This window comes from Triturus cristatus, chromosome 9 (assembly GCF_964204655.1).
Source record: "Triturus cristatus chromosome 9, aTriCri1.1, whole genome shotgun sequence".
NCBI classification, from domain to species: Eukaryota; Metazoa; Chordata; class Amphibia; order Caudata; family Salamandridae; genus Triturus; species Triturus cristatus.
The window spans coordinates 239,896,410-239,914,375 of record NC_140592.1 but is presented as its reverse complement, the minus strand read 5'-3'; the positions used below and the strand labels follow the sequence as shown (position 1 = coordinate 239,914,375).

General features: G+C 42.8%; 1 protein-coding gene across 18 annotated transcripts in view; it reads right to left on the bottom strand.

Moving 5' to 3' along the window:
* IQSEC1 (IQ motif and Sec7 domain ArfGEF 1) overlaps positions 1 to 17,966 on the bottom strand; it is a 787,671-nt gene that overhangs the window by 174,019 nt on the left and 595,686 nt on the right. The window contains exon 1 of one of the 18 annotated variants that reach the window (XM_085624829.1): positions 12,030 to 12,162. The exons of the other annotated variants lie outside the window; for them this stretch is intronic. Within the exon in view, the coding sequence (XP_085480955.1) occupies positions 12,030 to 12,073 (44 nt within the window). The 5' untranslated portion in view covers positions 12,074 to 12,162. Of the gene's footprint in view, positions 1 to 12,029; positions 12,163 to 17,966 lie in introns of those variants that run through there. 18 annotated transcript variants of the gene reach the window in all.

Genomic DNA, 17,966 nt, shown 5'->3' with positions numbered 1-17,966 from the left:
GTAGCATTTATTTGTTACAGGAGGGAAATGGCATCATGACACATTAAGGTTTGCCTCTCGTAAGTCAAGCCCACCCCACAACCTCACCAATGTAAATAAATAGAATATTATAGCATATTACGCTATCTGCATATATGCTATGTATTGACTGCCTTTTTAAACCAGATGTAAAGTTGCTGGAGATGTGCACTATCAAACAAAGTGAGTTAATTTAGTTTATTTCTACAATGGTCACAACAAATTTGAAATTGAAATCACGCAAAAAACTTGACTTGTGAGTTTTGATAAGTACAGTTTCCATTTTGCTCTTACTGAAGGGGGGGGGGTTGCATTTTATGTTACACTGCATCTTCTTCAGACAGGTGTATTAGCCAACATGCTGCTGCCCTTCCAGAGTGAAGACTGTGGTCTCTTCATCAGGAATGCAGGAGAGCGGCCTTTTTCATTTGATTACAATTCTGGTTTTACCTTCTCATAAATGTAAGGCCTCCATCTTAATAAGTTAGCTACGTCATTAAGAGTCTGCAGGCAAGTTAAACCACTTAACATTTTAATAGGATTGAATCTTTCTCTAGCTTTCTGAATTAATTCCATGACCACATTCTACAGGGGAAATGAATATATGTATCTAAACTACAATTTTGAGTTTCATCATACAGAATGCTGGTGCCACTGCTTGAGCAAGAGTATGTCAGAATGGAGGTGTCCTATACAATAGAAATATTGATACTATCTACTCAAAAAATAATTTAAGAGGGGATCCAGTTTATTAATCATTCTGCAACGGAAGAAAGACGGCCTGTATTCTTCTACAGGCAGTTTCAATATTCCAATTGACGTGACGTACCCAAAAAATCTGTGCTGGGTCAAAAATACTCTGTTGCGTAGGCAGAAAACGTCACACTACGGCTTGTGCAAAACAAAGGTCCCAATTTCTCTGCCTCTTCCTAGTAGAAAGGTCTCATTTGTGTGGTTTATTAGCAGAAAATATGTATGAGGAAAGGCAATGATGACATACTCCACAGTTCTAGGGTTTCCCGTTGGACTAAAAACAGCATTGGGCCTGTTGACAAAATCAGTAGCCGCACATCTGCAATGTGCGCTTTACACAGTATAGATAAGAGAGTGTTTTGCATAACAAGCAGACCCTGTTTTCAGAAACTGCCCCTACATGCTTAAGCAGAGAAGAGGTAGCAAATTCCTGAAAATCTGTGCTGTACGGCGGTGAGCGATACAGCTAAGTCCTGGAGGGCCGATCTGTTTCATCTTAAAATGATCCTAAAACGAATTTGACTGGTCACTAATGCTAATGGATGAACAGCAAGTAATGAAGTAGCACCTTGATTTCTATTAGAGATACGGTCATAAAAGTGCCATAAAGCTACATCTCTCACAGAAAACAAAGAATGTGGGTTCCTTCAATGGACCGGTACTTTCAGTTGCAGTTCTTTTCATGTGTGCCCTTGAGAAAAAAACGTTAATATCATTGACGGTACTTCCAAAGAGAAAGGAAACAACAACATCAGTCATATAAATTCTGGTGCCACCAACTTAAAACAGAAGTTTCTAGGCTCCCTAACATGAAGTAATATGGTGACTTAAAGGGTGAATGCATCTGGTTGTTGTCCCATACAATGAGGCATATTCACGATAAAAATGATTCCAATTTCTAGTCTACGCCAACAAGAGTCCTCACTCTGTAACTCTCCATTGCTAGATCTTTGCATTGAATCAACTTCACATTTTTTCAATGTGAGAAGTTGGACAGGTATATGCTGTACACTAATTAAAGTGGGGCCCCTGTACCAGTCCAAACAACCCCTTATGGTGATAGGTTAAAGACAGCCTTTGTTGAAAGCTATCCTAGTGGTAGCTATGGAGAGCAGCCTTCAGGCTAAGTCTTGAAGGAATGTAAAGCAGCTTGTTTTACCAGTCAATAATCTCTTGAATGACCAAATGAAAGGACAACCACACCAGGTATATATTCAAAATATATGTATTTAAGATAAAACACACCCCTCTAGTCTCTTTATGAGGCTGGAGTTCGAAGTACTTAAGTTACAAGTCAGTATTCAACAGTAAAAGTACAAATACACGTTTGGGCCATAGGGGCGTACCAAACCATATACCAATAAAGTGGTATAAGAACCACGACTGAACTAGACACAAGGCCTAGAGCCTTTAGAAGCGTTTCGGCCCCAAGGAACCACCCAAGGTAGTGACGTAGGGGACCCACGAGGGTCGCGTGCAGTGTTAGAACACAGGCACAAATCGCTGTTAACTTCTATGGGGAAAGTCGCGGTTGGAAAATTACAAGTTAAGGACACTTGGAGGATGACTACAAGCAAACCCTTTTGGACTAAGAGGTGTCTAGGGCCAACACCTACAGGAGCACCAGAGTACTCGAGTTACCTCACCCAGGGAAGCCGGGTGCATAGGTGTCTTTTGGTGTCGGGTCGCGGCGTTGTTTTCAATGGAAGCTGGCAAAGAAGTGCTGCTGCCGTGAAGAGGAGAAGTGTCCGAAGAGATCCAAGCCAAGATCGAGGATGGAAGGAACCTGAAAGCAGAGGGGACAGAGTCTGGGTCACTTAGCAGTGACCAGGGGCGCGATAGTCCAATGCCCACAGATGTCGGGTGCTTCAGGTGAGTTGACGGGTGTCTTGAATCTTCAGCCACAAGGTCCAGGAGGCGTCGACGATGAGCAGGAGCTGGATTCGAGCTGTCCCACGAAGTCTGTCGAGTGCCGCGGTGTCGGCGACCAGAATGGACCCAACAAGGCTTGGCAACGGCAAGTCAAGTAGAAATAGAAGAAAGACGTCGGTGCAGACCAACAAGGTTTGGGGGACTCACCCAGCGAGGGTAAGTCAGGGCACGTCTGGAGCAACCAGGAAAGCCCAAGCTGAAAAGGAGTCGCCTTCGTGGGGACCCACTAGCCAACGGGCTAGCGATCGCGAAAGAGCCTCGAGCAATCGCACTGGAAAATAGCCCACGGGTCACTCGTGGAGTGGAGGCCAGAGATCTTCGGTGCTGTAGGTGCCCAAGCCTGGGGCTACTCGGAGTCCAAAACACAACTTTGAGGAAGACCAGGAAGATGATGTACCGGCAAAAGTTCACAGTGTCCAGGGGTCACGGTTCCACGTCACCCATGATAGCCACGGGCCTCTGCTTTGCTGTGGACTCAGGGTAGCCTCGGGGAAGTCTGGAAGTCCACCTCTGGTGATGTAAAGACTTCGGTCTCCGGCGGGAGCTTCAGAGTTGCAGACCGGACAGTTGCTTCTTTGGTGCCTGCCAAGCAGGGGAGTCACTCCTTGACCCCAAGGGAGATTTCTTCCGTCTTCTAGTTGAAATAGAAAGTCGAAGGTCCAGGATATATGTTGCAGAGTTTCGTCCAGGGTAATCTAAAGTCTCAAGGACTGGGGTCCGATACTTATACTAAGATAGGGGGTTGAACATACTCTGGGGACCCACCTGTGGGAGGGTTTGGAAAGAGGGGTGGTTACACCCATTTCCATTGTCCAGTTTTGCACCAGAGCAGGGGCAGGTAGCCCCTGCAACCGGTTTGAACTGGACTATGCACAGGGACACCAAGTGTGCCCCCAGTGCAGGACTTCAAAGCACCAGAGAGTGCTCCCGCCCAGCCCCAATACACATCTGCCTGTCTGGGGAGGTGGTTACACCTCCCTGGGACAGGAAACCTATTGACCAGGCCTCCCCTGCCAGAGTTTCGGTCAGCAGCAGGAGGCCAGACCAGTGTGTCTGTGGCATCCATTTTGTGATGCCAGGGCTCTAGAAAGTGTTTACCGGTTAGACCAGTGTGTACATGTCTCTCCCTCTAGAAGGGTGGAATGCTACCCCCGCCGCCAGAACTGGTGGGGGGGGGGGAGGGGGGGGGGATGAGGGGGGTAGTATTTCAAAGTGTTTGACACCAAACATGACATGTTTCCGTGCAGCCAGTCCAAAGTAAGCATTTACCGCAAGGTTATAATGCACTTAAGAGTATATGGTCAGGCTGCACCACAAATAGCATCAGAGGAGGTATTCCGAACGCTGCAGAGGGGCTCTGCTCATGCGGGGGGCACCCTCTCACATAAAAACCACGCACTCTGCCTTCAGGATTGTTAAGGCCTGCCATAGGAGTGACTTATAGGTTTTATGTGTGTGTGCAATGGTAGTGATATAGGTAGCCTATACCACAGTAAGGGGTGCATGCACCACCTTACCCAGGCTGCAGTAGCAGACCTGTGGTGCCATTTTGGAGTGCTTCCCGGGGGGGCATAATACATGCTGCGGCCCCTGGTAGGCCTCTGAGGTACCTATGCCCTGGGTACATAGTATACCATATACTAGGGACTTATAAGGCACTTCAGAATCCAATTAGAGATGTACCTAATGTCTATGGAAACCATTTTAGAGAAGAAGCAGCTAGGCTGGGGTCCTGATTAGCAGGGCCACAGCCAGACTAAGGTCGAAAAACAGTGAAACACCATCAAAAAGTGGGGGTACCCATGTGAAGCTGATCCTACTCTCCTACATTCACAAACTAGATACGGTCGTCCTTCAACCATTCACCTCTGAATGACCTTCCTCATCCCTGTATCCTCCCAGAGCTCTGTCGGGTCCTGGGTCGCATGACAACACCATAAATAGTCCGAATAAAATACAAACATGTTAAATAAATGTCAAACCTGCCTGAGGAGCACCAGACGGTCCTACTGCAAAACCACTGTAAATGGTGGCTGAAGAGACAGAGCTGCAAATTAACTGAGAAGGCATGGAAGCCTGACAAAGGAGGGCCCCAAAAACAAACATGCACACTGGTTTCTGATAACAAAATGCCGTTTTATTTATTTTTGTTTTTATAGAACTCAACACACTCTGGTCAGAGATCTTGTTAATTACCACCTATGGACCAAAACTAGAGCCAATCACCTACACAATGGCAGTATGAGGATATTTTTTTTCAGTGCACGTGTAGCAGCAGTTTACACAAAAATGACCAATTGAAATTTTAACATGAGAGGTCAAAATTATTCATTCGTTCTGGAACGGAGTTCAAATACGTGTTTAAGAGTAGAGGTGAGATGACAGAACCTTGTTGGACTACCGTTTTGGTATCGTTAGATTTTGATGAAAAAGGAGGCAGATTAATTAGGCTTGATCTATTTTACAGGTAGGAGACAGTAGTGCAGATTCCCTTGAGTATTAAGGTAATACAGTCAGTTGCTGTCGGTCAATCCAGGAAGTATTAAGGCAGCCATTGCATTTTTGTCCACCATGTTTTTAAGATCATCCCAAATGGCTATTAGAGCCAAGCCGTTTGCTCGTGAAGGGGGAAATCTGGTTTGGAAGTCCTAGTGAGCAGGGTATTTTCTTCTATATTTTTCGAGATCCGGGTAAATGCTGCTCTTTACACAGGTTTGTCAATAAAAGGACCCTTTCCTATTTGCAATAATGCAAAAAGGGTACATATGCACAATATATGGTTCTCCAGAGCAATGCACCAATACACAACTTAGAGTATTTATGGATCAAAATCATTACTGCTATGTTTGCTGGCTGCTCTCTTACATTCAGGGAGCACTAACAGCCTACAAAGGGGGAAACTGTGACGTTAGGAGGCGGAAGCATATGGTGTGCAGTGCAACTGGTGTGTCAGCCATGTAGAGACGTGCATAACAAAGTATTCACTTAGTGTTCATAGATCTCAGCACTGACACGAGGGTGAGATGGGGTCTGTTGATGTAAACAGGCTTCCAGGACTTCACAGGCTTGACACAAGAGCAAGTCAGAGGATAAACTTACATTTTACGCTCTCGTCTGTAATCCTAGTGGCAGCCTGTGGAAAGGCTTAGCCAGCTTTCATGAAGGTACCAGTTGTCGCCCTGTCACCAAGCACACAGTACTCCAGTCATGGGATTTCCTTTCAGAAACTATTACAATCAGGTATTTTAGGTCAATCAGTTTCATTGGTGGCAAGACTACAACTACCAGAATGCATTAGGTGCTTAGAAAAAGAACTGTCATGCCTTGGCAACACGGAACTAAGTAGTATCAGAAGGACAAAGTCCAACTAGAGTCTGTCCGCCTGAACAATATTGTGTGCTCTTGGGGAACTCTCACCCTGGTCTCCTTTCACCAATCTGTAAAAACTAATAGCGCTTAAAACAACAATAGCATTAGTTTTTAATACCATTAAGTTTTCTGTTCAGTTTAAAAACACTAGAGTCCACTCAATTTGCAGTGTAGAGGTAGACAAATCTACCTGCCCTTCGGTGTTCCAACACAGGAAAATATATCCCTTTCAGATAGACAGGCACTCTATAATTTCGCAATCGGATTATGAATTGTTATAGCTGGAAATCGATACCTGTAGAGAAGAGCGGAGGAAGTTAAACTAACTCTATAAAGCTGTTCCTTGTTATCAAATAGTTGTGCCCTAGACACAATTTGTGTTCAATGCAGCAATTCGAATATAGACAAACAACATATTACAAAAATCCACTTTTTACATAAAAAGGAAAACAAAAAAAAGATTACACTAGCAAAAGGGCCATAGAGAACAAAACAGCCACAAAGATACATCCAGAAAAATGTGTATGCAAGACATGATTTTGATTTGATATCTTCCGCATATCACAATTCTCAGGCTCCTGTCTGAGTCGGAATTGTTACTTACTGCCTCTGCATTATGAGTGCTAAATGGCTGGACGAAGACGCCACTGACCACAAAATGAATAGGTTATTGTTGCCTGTTCAATAAAGGTTACTGCCTCTTCCCCCATTGCAAAGAGGCATGCCACAGTGAGGCATGTGGCTAACATGCAGAATACAGGCCCTCTTTAATCTTAGGAAGTACCATATTGGGAACTGGCCACCAGGAGTCAGTGCCGCAATGGTCTCGCTCCCTGTTCTTGATAAATTAACCAAAAGCAGCCTCAATAAACATAATTACAAAATTATTACTTTACTTTGATACTGATCCATGTACACTCTGTTCCATTTATACCATCCAGATCATAAACTACTATTTTCTACTGCAAAGATTTGATATTGTGTTTCACGATAAAGCTAAATCTGAGCAAAAATGTAATGTATACCCATATTCTTGCCATGCTAGGTGAATTGTCAAGACTGAGGTTCCTATTTTCATCCGACTATTTCTTTCTTGAAGATTCGGTTTCTGCAGTTGCGGTGGGATTGATTTTAGCTCACAGCTGAAGACAGCATTTGCTCATTTACTGTAATTCTGGCCCTCACTGGAGCCGTCCCTGCACTCATTACACCCTAGTTGCAGCTGCTCGGCAGAGAGAGTTAAGAGAGGGGGTGAGGTGCAATGACATTGTGTCCTCTGGGTAGCATTCCAGTCTCTGGTCTACTGGTAAAGCCCTTTTGATCGAGTCTCATGTCTCTTTCGAGGACAAAGTACATTGGCACTTATTTTCAGTCAGAACTTTTGCTCAGCATTAAAAAATAATTTGCCTATGTTGCACGGCTGGATGCCTTTTGTTGCACAAAATGCAGTGTTGTAAAATAAAAGCCAACTTTCGTACCTTATGTAACAAGAAATAGGATAAATATCTCACGGTTCCATGTGAAATATGGATTCATCATAATGACGGTTCCCAAACCATTGTGCAGAGCTTTGTCAAAGTGAGCACTACTACCGCTAGCTATGCTGCTTGAAGAAACAAACTATTGCAGTAAGCTTATCAAAATGTGGTGGCCAAAAGAGAAAGTAAAAGAGCAAGTTAAAAAGCACATTATCTGCCAATAAGATATTCTCCTATTTGAGCTAGAAACAACAATTGTATAAAATCTTCAAATATGGTGCCAAATGATGTGGTTAATGTGGTCAACTCATAAATATGTGGTATGCAATACAGGCACAGACTCGCAATCCATTGACTCCCACCCTAGCCAATTGTTTTATCAAAAATGTAGTCATGAAAAGTTAACAAAACCTAAAACATTCTAGCCTCATTTTTGTTATCTGCACAATGAAGAAAACAGCGCATTCAAGTTAACTCCCTCAAAATAAACATGCAATTATATAAAAATAAAAAAAACATTACGGATAACGTGTGTAATATAGTACTATATTGCCATCTCGGGATTCGGGTGACATTTGAAAACGGACTCAGTCTATGACCTTGTGCGTTTATGATGTCATCACAAACCCAGTGTTTGGACAATATGACACGCGTACACATACATCTATTATGCCAATAATGTGGAGACCCAGGAAGCTCAGTCGTCCCAGACCTTCCCTTTCACAGACATAATACACATACTGTGATCTCCCTGGTGTGACTGTTGCACTGCTCTTCAAATGCCAGCCTTCATCCGCACAGCACTAAAACCAATGTAAATACAGTTTACACTACTCTATGTGCACCGGTCCCCCCCCCCCTTTCCGAATATTAGTAGTTGAATGTTTATTTCGGATTACAAATCCATAAAACATGCAATAAAAGACTCAAAATATCTCAAATGCAGCAGTAAAAAGATACACATCTTTATATAAAATCATCGTAGAAACAGTTATATTAGAACCAATAGATGCCACAGCCCTGCTATGCACAGTTAAAAAGAAGAACGACAACCCATATTAAAATTTCTAAAAATAAGATACACTCCACACAATGCAAGACTGGTGATATTTTAAAATAAAAGCATCCTAGTTAATTCTTTGCCAACACATTAATTAAAAGCCAAGAAGATCAGCAGGGGAAGGTTTGCATAAAGTATTTTAGTTGGCCAAGTAACTGCACAGGTTCCTGCCTATTCCTGCTGGGATACTAGGAACTTCTATAGAAACTACAGCCGAGATCACAAGGAAGAGTCTTCCAACTGCTTGAGAATGATCCAGGCAGCATGTAGGGATGTGGTTAAACTAACAACGACCACTTCCCGTGTGTCTGTCTTCAATATCCTGAGGGATGGCCCAAGAGGCCTTATACCTAAAAGTTGTCACATTAGGATAATACACTTTTTCCTTGGCATCCTATATGCTGGGCAAAAGAATATAAAATGGGATGTTGTTTCAGGAGCACTATTACACACTGGGCAAAAGGTGACAGGCCTTGTAATTTTTACCCATCCTGCTGTGAATTCGAGCGTTGGCAAGGTCCCATATCTAAACTGTAGGTACAGCTGTCTAGGGAGAGAACCCTGGATAACATCCTGGGAAGATTCGTAACATGGGGTAAAAAAAAAAAAAAAAAAAAAAAAGAGTTCTGACAAGCTTCCTGGTTTGCAGTTCTGACTTTGTCCCAAAAATTGAACCCTACACTGATCCTTAATCAGCTGTCTTGATATTGAATGAGAATGAACGGTCTTCTAGCTGAGGTTATGAGACAGGGTCACCCCCAAATAGATAAAATCAAATACTTGCTCTAGAGGTGTCTTGTGAGACAGTTTTCATGTTTGAATTGATTTGTATGTATTAAACACCATGTATTTGGTCTTATTTATATTCAGCTCTAAGCCAAAAAACTATTTAGGATTGCTTGCAGGCCACTTGGGGTATTTGAGAAAAGGTGGGTGTCTGCAAACATAAACGCAAGTATTTTCACTGAATGAATTCTAGGGGTAAAATCGTTTCGAAAATTTAGGGACTTTGCCACATCAATAATAAATAGGGAGAAGAGGGTCGGGGCTAAAACGCAGCCACACTCCTCTCTCAATCTTGAATGAATCGGATTGCTCACCATTCCTCCCATATCTCACTTGCTCTTGTGGATTTTTATTAGAATATCTAGAATATTTTGTGGTACTCCCATACTTCCCACAATTTACATTTTGTGACCATGTCAAAGGCAGATTTAAGGTCAACAAAAATAACATAAATATGGCCTTTTCCTATTAAAACAGTTCTCAATAGATCATATTGAACCTAAAAGGTTGGTCGAAGGTACATGATTTAGGGCGAAAGCCTGCTTGCAAGTCTTTAAATATATTATTTGTTAGTACCCAGTCAGTTAATTTACCCAGCACCTGGCGGCAAAAGATCTTCTGGAGGACGTCAATTAGACTAATATGCCTATAGTTCCTGGGTTTTTGTCCTGCCGACCCTTCTTATAAACCGGGACAATCTCGGCACTGCGCCATGACCCAGGTAATGGTCCCCTTCTTAAGATTGCCATTGTTAAGAGATTTGAATAAACAGCCCAAATGTCGGGCTCTGAGGCACAGAGATAGCAGGAAATACTATCTGGACAACTCTGCAAAATGGTCAACCCACTTGTGTGGTTCGACGTGAAAGGCTACTGAGCTGACTGAGGAGCACCTACCATGCGCCACAATGGTTCAACTTGCTTTGGAGTCTCCCAATGTTTCTGCATGTATTAAATCTGCCCAGACCTCCACCTCCCAGGCGCTTTTGGCTCGTTTGAGCTTCTCCTTATAGATTTGAATGGAATGCCACTCTGATCTGTTTTTATACGACCCAAAAGTGAAGCTTCTGTTGTCCAACACTTAACATTATAACATGGGTGCTGCGTAGAACCAATTTTTGGTGAACATTTACTCATGAACTTTAATAATTTGGCTAGGGGCTGCACCTTCATCCAACAGTTTGTTTATTATTTCTACAGCATTACCCACATTTATGTATACAGGTTTCAGAATATCAGGGTGTACAGTCCCATTTTTAAGCCTTTTTGTTGTTAGAGAGGACTACATTTCCCCAAAAATGCAAGGTTTAATTACTTCTGGGCAAGGTCAACTAACCCAATGAGCTGCAATTTCAGGGGACTGTGATCACTGTGCCCCCTATCTATTACAGTAATCTCTCTCATGTAAGCCCAAACAGGCAGGGATAAAAATATATAATCAATTCTACTTGTGCTATTTGGTTATCTATAGGTTATGGCACCTTCTTGATCGGGTGGGGATCTCCCATTATAAACCCTTAGCCTGGATCTCAGTGTGATACATAGCAGTTGTACGGCAAAGATTGAACTTTTCTGTGCTTGGAAGATACCTATTTGAGGAATGTGTCATAAGGCATCCTCATCAAATGTAGACGAGACGCCAATGATCAATGGTTCCAGTGTCACATTAAAATCTCCAGCTACTAGTGTGAAGGCCTCAGAAGGTAAAGAACTAAGCTGGTTATCCAGCAATGTAATAGTAGTAGATTATTTGGTCGAGCCAGGACGCCTGTTGTAGACAATGTAGAGGTGTGCTGGTGCCAATGGCATGTTTTTTTTAGCAATTTTACCCATTTGGCCATTCTCATTATCCAAAATTGTCGTCTTCCCCACAATTGAACATTTTGAATGGTGGCAATTGGGTTAAAGAATTACAATTTGTAGCGAGTAGGCCGTTAGAAACAGATGACAGTGATCGTAGGGGTCGCCTCCCAGGCCCTGTACAAGCTGGAGTGTTGGGGCCCGTCCAGATAGGTAACAAAGGACTTTCAATGGCCATAGGTCATGAGACGAAAATTTAAGAGAATGGGCCCGGCCGGCCTCTTCTGGGTGATAACGGACCAGTCTTCACCCGGGCGTCCTGAGCTGCGGGAGGCTGGGTGCTCAAGAGCCCTGCCTGAAGTCTCTAGGCCTGGAAATGGATGGGCGACTACTTCCACCGCAGCGTAAAGGCGGGAAACAGATTAATGGAAAAGAGGCATGCATTTGATATACATGTTAACCCTACGCTCACGGTAAATAAAATGTTAATTGCCGATTGCTGTTCGGAAAACTATATTTTTGATGAGGCATAATGACGGTCTATAAAGAAAGCATCGGGTTTTTAAGAAAACCCAGCGATAGTCTTGGAAGACTACAATACTCGCCTATGCATATTTTTTTATGAAAGCAAGCTGTCGGGTTCTTGCATTTTTTTTTTTACCGCACCATTTATGTCTGAAGACTCTACATTATTATGATTGGAAGGCCCCTAATGAGATGTGCACAGCTGGGATCAATTTTGTACGCAATGCACGAGGCCTGCTTCCCCCTACCAGTACCCCCAACAGGCGGCTGCCAGCCAGAACTGAACTCCTCTCTGCGACGGGAACTTACCGAGGGCCGCACGGAACAACAATAAAAATCGCAGCGTTCAGCATGACGTCACGTCCATTACACTCCAGCAGCAACAATTAATCTCGCGCCGAGTGCGCCTGCTGCAGCACGCGCTAGTGCGCATGACGACAGTTAACGAATGCTGAATTGTATTTCAAGAGGGCGCGGAGACGGCATTAAAATCGCCACAGAAGGCCCCGCTCCGCCTGGAGGCTTCCTCATTGGTGGGTTCGGAAACCCCACGCGTAATCTCGGCTCTGATGTTATTTAAAGATTCCCCCAGGGGATTTGAGAGGCGGCTGAATTAAGTTGTCAGCTGTTTGCGATTTAGGTTTGTTTATATTCCTGTCAGAGTCGGCTAGACTGGGCCCCATGCACGCACTCCTACAGTAGGGTAAATGAGATTTCGGGAGAACAGTGACCGAGTGTGGGGGTTTAGGAAGCTGGGAAACTCCCAATCTTTGGAGCCCGCTAAGGGGAGGAATTGGAGCTGCAAACGAACTTCAGACACGCACGGAGAGGCCCAGGATCTGTTGGGAAACGTGATGCGCTTGTGGGGTTGGGAAAGAGACATGGCGACGTGCAGACAGCAAATACAAACCCGAATGTTATGAAGAGCCACGTCTGTGTTCTTTCATTACATTTTCGCTACCGGGTCCCCCCACACTGACAGACTGCTTTGTTTGCCTTTGATGTATCAAAAACATGAACTGCGTAAATAAAAATAATAAATATATTTTTTTAAAGAGTTGGTAAGCAGGTTTGACGCCGGTATCAGCATAAATGCAAGGAGGCATGCCTTTTCCCCTTTGCTTACCGCTCTTAAACATTTGTTTCTGGGGGGGAAATTACCCCCCCCCCCCCCAATATAAAAGAAATACGGTTATTTTTTAATATCTCCGTGTGGCATACAGAAAGATGTGTCCCACCCATAATTCCAAAGCTGTAATAAATCTGCGATACTGTGCCGAGTTAAGCATATTTTGCTTTAATTCAGAGAGGCTTAGTTTTTGTTTTGTCTGTTAATAAAGCCATCATGCCCCGGGCGACAATTAAGACTACAGACTTTACTTTACTGCCGGTTTCTCTATATTACAAAAAAAAATAAAAAATGACGTCACAATTTAGAACGTCTAAATTATATAGTATTGAAAAAATAATTGATGCCATACTCTCATACACACACGGTTACAATCTTTAATTTAAAGGTGCATAACACACTGAGAAAATAGTGTGTATATTTTTAAGCAACAACAAGTTTACTTAGCAAATGATAACTGTAGTGTTCATACTATCTGTGGTCACGCTCTAGTTTAGAGTGTTATTGCTCTACCAGGGTTCTAGGTTCCATGATGGGTTGTAGTTCATTGGCGGTTGGGGACTGTCTTGTGTGGTTGTATAAGTTGTCTTCTCTGATGGAAATAAATCTACCTGGAATCCACTGGAAGTGTTCCTTGTGCTTACTAAACACTGGCGACGACTGGGAGTCAGAAGAGGACAGCGTTCAATTGTGAAGACAACGCCGTCTAGAGAAGATTTAAGGTATTTCGTGCGTGTATGCACATGCGGCTGATTGGGGATGATGTGCTCATGATTGCACCAGCGGCTGAATTAAGCAACTGATTATCCCGTGATTGTTCCTAATGGCCATAAGGGTGTTGAGTTACTTCAAAAGTATTGAAGAATGCCCTAATTGAGGGTTGCGCTTTGATTGTGCCGGCGGCTGCGTGGCTTGAGAAAAACTATTTATGCGCTTTGATTGCGCCTGCGGCAGATTTTGACAGCATATATGTTTTTTTCCCTTCAAAGTACTCTACAAGGGTAGTTAATATTTCGGCTTTAACGGGGAAAAAAAAAATTCGAAAATACACACTCACCACTCGCTCGAGCCTTACACGTTCTACCTTCGAAGAGAATCATCCAGAGTGCTCAGCAAGCTACGCGCTTCACCTTCGGGGAAAATCGTAGGAGGGGCAAAGCATGCTGGGAGCGTGATGATGTCACGCGTTTGGCGGCCATTTTAGATAGGTGTAATTACACGGGAACGCTTTGATTTGTACTTTCAGCTTTGAATTCAAAGACTCGTGTGTCAAATAGTTATACTTAACAGAGACATCTTCGTTTACTTATTAAAGACATCTTCGTTTGGGATTGTTTTGCAACCAATTTTGTTTTTTTTTTATCAATTCAAGTGAATTTTACATAGAGGAGTCTCGAAGTATTAAACAAGTGTTCCTTGTGCTTACTTCAATAACCTCTGTAGGAAGAGGGAGCAAAACAAAATATAGGTTCCGAGGTCCCGCAATCTAAAAAGTAGACCACCCTGGAACAAAAAGCCAAAACGGTGATTGTCAAAAACACTTTATGCACCTTGACGAAGGGGCTTAGAAACTATGCGGGTCAAGTACATATTGCTGTCCTAATCCCCAGAGGGATGTCCACCATTTATGTAATAGGTGGCAGATACTGGGCAGCTAGAATCTTGGCTTACTCTTGCAATTTATACATTTTATCTTCTTTTGGTCCTTACTTTTTAGTGCATTAACAAAGTAAATTAAATGCGGTTCAATATAGGGTTGATCACTACAGAGCCTATACAATACATATCCTGTATATTCTGAGGGTCACTTCACATTAATAACCACTCTTAATACATGCAGCTGTCCTCAGGAGACAAAGTGGGTAGTCCTGTAACTTTTACTTCTTGTGTAGACACAAGTTTGAAACAATACTCACATCACACTTCTAACTGTATTAACAGGTTTAGCACCTTGTGCAAAAAGCTCACTCCCAGCCTCAGACACAAAAGAAGAAGTTCCTTCCCATGAACCAAATATGTTTGTAACTGGAAAGCCAAAAAAGAGACAACACTACTCCAGGACACATTTCTCTGAAAAAAAGGCATAAAAATTCCAATGGAAATAAGTGATTCTAGGGGCCCTATCCGTGCCTCGAATTTTTATTCCAGGCAAATAAAAATTAAACATGGTGAAAACATCCAACTTGGTCATAAAAGAAACCAACCTGGCTGGTTTTAAGGGGTACAAGCCATCTCACCCAGAGGGCAGTGATGTGTTATTTGAAGACTCTACAAGATGCAGGAAAGGGACTTAGTAAAGTAAAACCTAAAACCAAATAAAAGTATCAAACATTTATTTTTCGAAATATTATTGAAAAAGGTGAAGTGCAAAGGTGGCATTGAAAAGTTGAATCACGAAGATAGAAGGTTTAATAGATAAGAATCAGAAGAAAAAAAATCTGAAATTATGAACTACCCCATTTGTAAGGTATTCCAAATGAAAAACACCGCTAAGGGTGCATTTCACTTGAAAATATAGCACCAAACACCAGGTTTTGAATCCCACACAATTGCGCATAATTTTTCAGAATTTTCGCATTTGCGTGGTTATTTTTTCGGGTTATGCAAAACCAAGTTGCGCATATTACGCACACTCCTGCTTTCAGCCAATAAAACACTGAAACAGGACGTTGCACTTTTAACCTCGTTTGTAAATGGCCAACTATTCTATGATGCATGCGGCTGTTGACTAAAAACTGAGGACTGGCAGGTGTTACGTAATATACGAGACCTAGTAAGCTACGTTTATGAAAGGAAAAACATTCCCTTGATTATTTATTGCCTTGTTTATCATTTTGTTGTTTTAAAAACATGTTTTTAAATTAAAATTTTAAAGCTCATGTAACTTCCTACAATGATTTTTCCCATGAGCAAAGAAACCCACCAACAAACAGATTACAAACTACTCCTGCATAGATCACTTGTGCAGTTTGCGACAAAGGAGATATGCCGAAATGCGTCAATCGTTAGTATTCTATGGAGAACAGAACCCGATAGACTCACCATAGTTCACATCAACTAAAAAAAGCCAGCTACAGAAACAACAGGATGCATTTGATTTTTCAACACAATGGAGCATCGATTTAATATTTAGTTCTCCGTATATCTTATTGTAATTTGGGACCAAACACTGCTTTTAATGATGTCAACTGAGGAGGGCACACATTCAGAAAAGAGGGTGGCCCTTATAATCGACTGGCAAGGATGACATAAAAAAATATATTATCACTCGTCTTCCCTCAATGCTCACACCTAATTCACTGCAGTGAATGCATGGAATGGTTTACTCAGGAATAGCGCTATGCTGGCTATTGACTTGTTTTTTTATCCTATAGAAATACAATATGCATGCATGCATACATCGTTTGATTGAGAGCACAAAACTTATCTAAAAAAACAAAACAATAAATAATCATTGGATAAACTTCAGTTGCCTCTTCAGGGGTAGTAAGCAATATGTAAATGCAATTACAATATAATACAAATGTAATATACAAAGGCATATTTTGAGCCAAAAATGACCTGAAACAGCACTTGCAGTTTGGTTAATTTGAATCAGAACTGCTACTAACGGTACAGAATATCATGATGTTTTTGGAAATCTTTATTGATGAATAAAACAGGTTTGCTGACATCAGACATTAGTAACAATCTCACATTGTAAAATTGACAAGGCAATATTACACTGAATATGGAAAACATGGTTGCAATGCGCACCCATCTTTGTGGCATCAAAGTAGCACATATCAAGTCCATGCCTCCATGCGCACCCATAACATGTCAGAGAGGTTAGTCACTGAGCTCAGGGTCTGAGGCCTCCGCTGGAGGGGAGCATATGTTGCCTCGGAATGTGTTCCATCTGCCCCACACACGAGTCCATTTACGGGGGCAACCCCTGTGGATAAATACCATTTTTTCCACTACCATTGCCCTATCTAAGTCTTGACACGAGTGATGGTGTAGAGGGGCAGTGGACACCCCCCAGTGTTGTGCAATATTTTGTTTCGCCAGAGTAATCCCCAGGGTTGCCCATGTTTGTGCTGCGTGGTTAAGATCGGTAGGTTCCCATATATTGAGGAGGCACCGCCGGGGTTCTGGGAGAACTTCTACTCTGCCGACCTTGGCGATAGTAGCCATGACTTGTCCCCAGTATCTTATAATGACGGGACAGTCCCATAGCGTATGAAAAAACGTACCCAGTTGTCCACAACCCCTTAGGCATAAAGGTGTCTAGGCCCACCCGATCTTGTGAATCATTGTCCTAGTATAGTATGTTCTATGTAGTATTTTCAGTTGCACAAGTTGCAGTCTGGATAAGATCGCTACCTCACGGGGGAATGCCAGGGCCTCCTGCCAGTCCTGATCGTTCATTTCTCCCACGTCTATTCTCCACTTCTCTCTCAGGGCGTGTGTAGGATCTTTCTGGTTATTCACCAGTTTACGGTACGTGAGGGAGATCACCGTTTTGTTAAGTTGGTCCGTTAGGAGGCGATCTTCTAGTGGTGATGATTCGGGGAGATCGCCACCTTGGGGAATGGCTTTGGTGAGTGCGTGTTTGATTTGTTGGTATCGGAACTGTTCCGAATCAGCTATCTGGTATGTTGTGCGTAGATGAGCAAATGTCACTACTTCCCCCTTTTTCCACAGATCTCCTACTTTGGAGATCCCTACTAGGTCCCAACGGGCGAAACCCTTACTATTACGGAGCATACCCAATTTAGGGGAGTCCCAGAGTGGTGTGTGTTGGGTAATCCTACCTTCCCAGCCCAGCGCTTTCTGTGCTTTAAACCATGTGTGCATTGTGTGAGCAGTGGGGCCAGTCAATGTGAGCGTTAGGGCCTTGTTGTATAGTGGTCCCAAGTGTCTATCCGTGCCTATGGCGTGTCTGTCCATATGCAGTGCTGGTGCCTCGTGTGCGGCGTGGAGCCACAGAATATCATGATGAAATATTTTGAACAATCTAGGTTATGTTATTATAGTCACAAGGCCATAGGGACTCCCGATTGGACTCATGGCTGTGTACAATTAGCATATGCATTAATATATCCAGAAATCCAAGGATTCAGGTATTGATACAC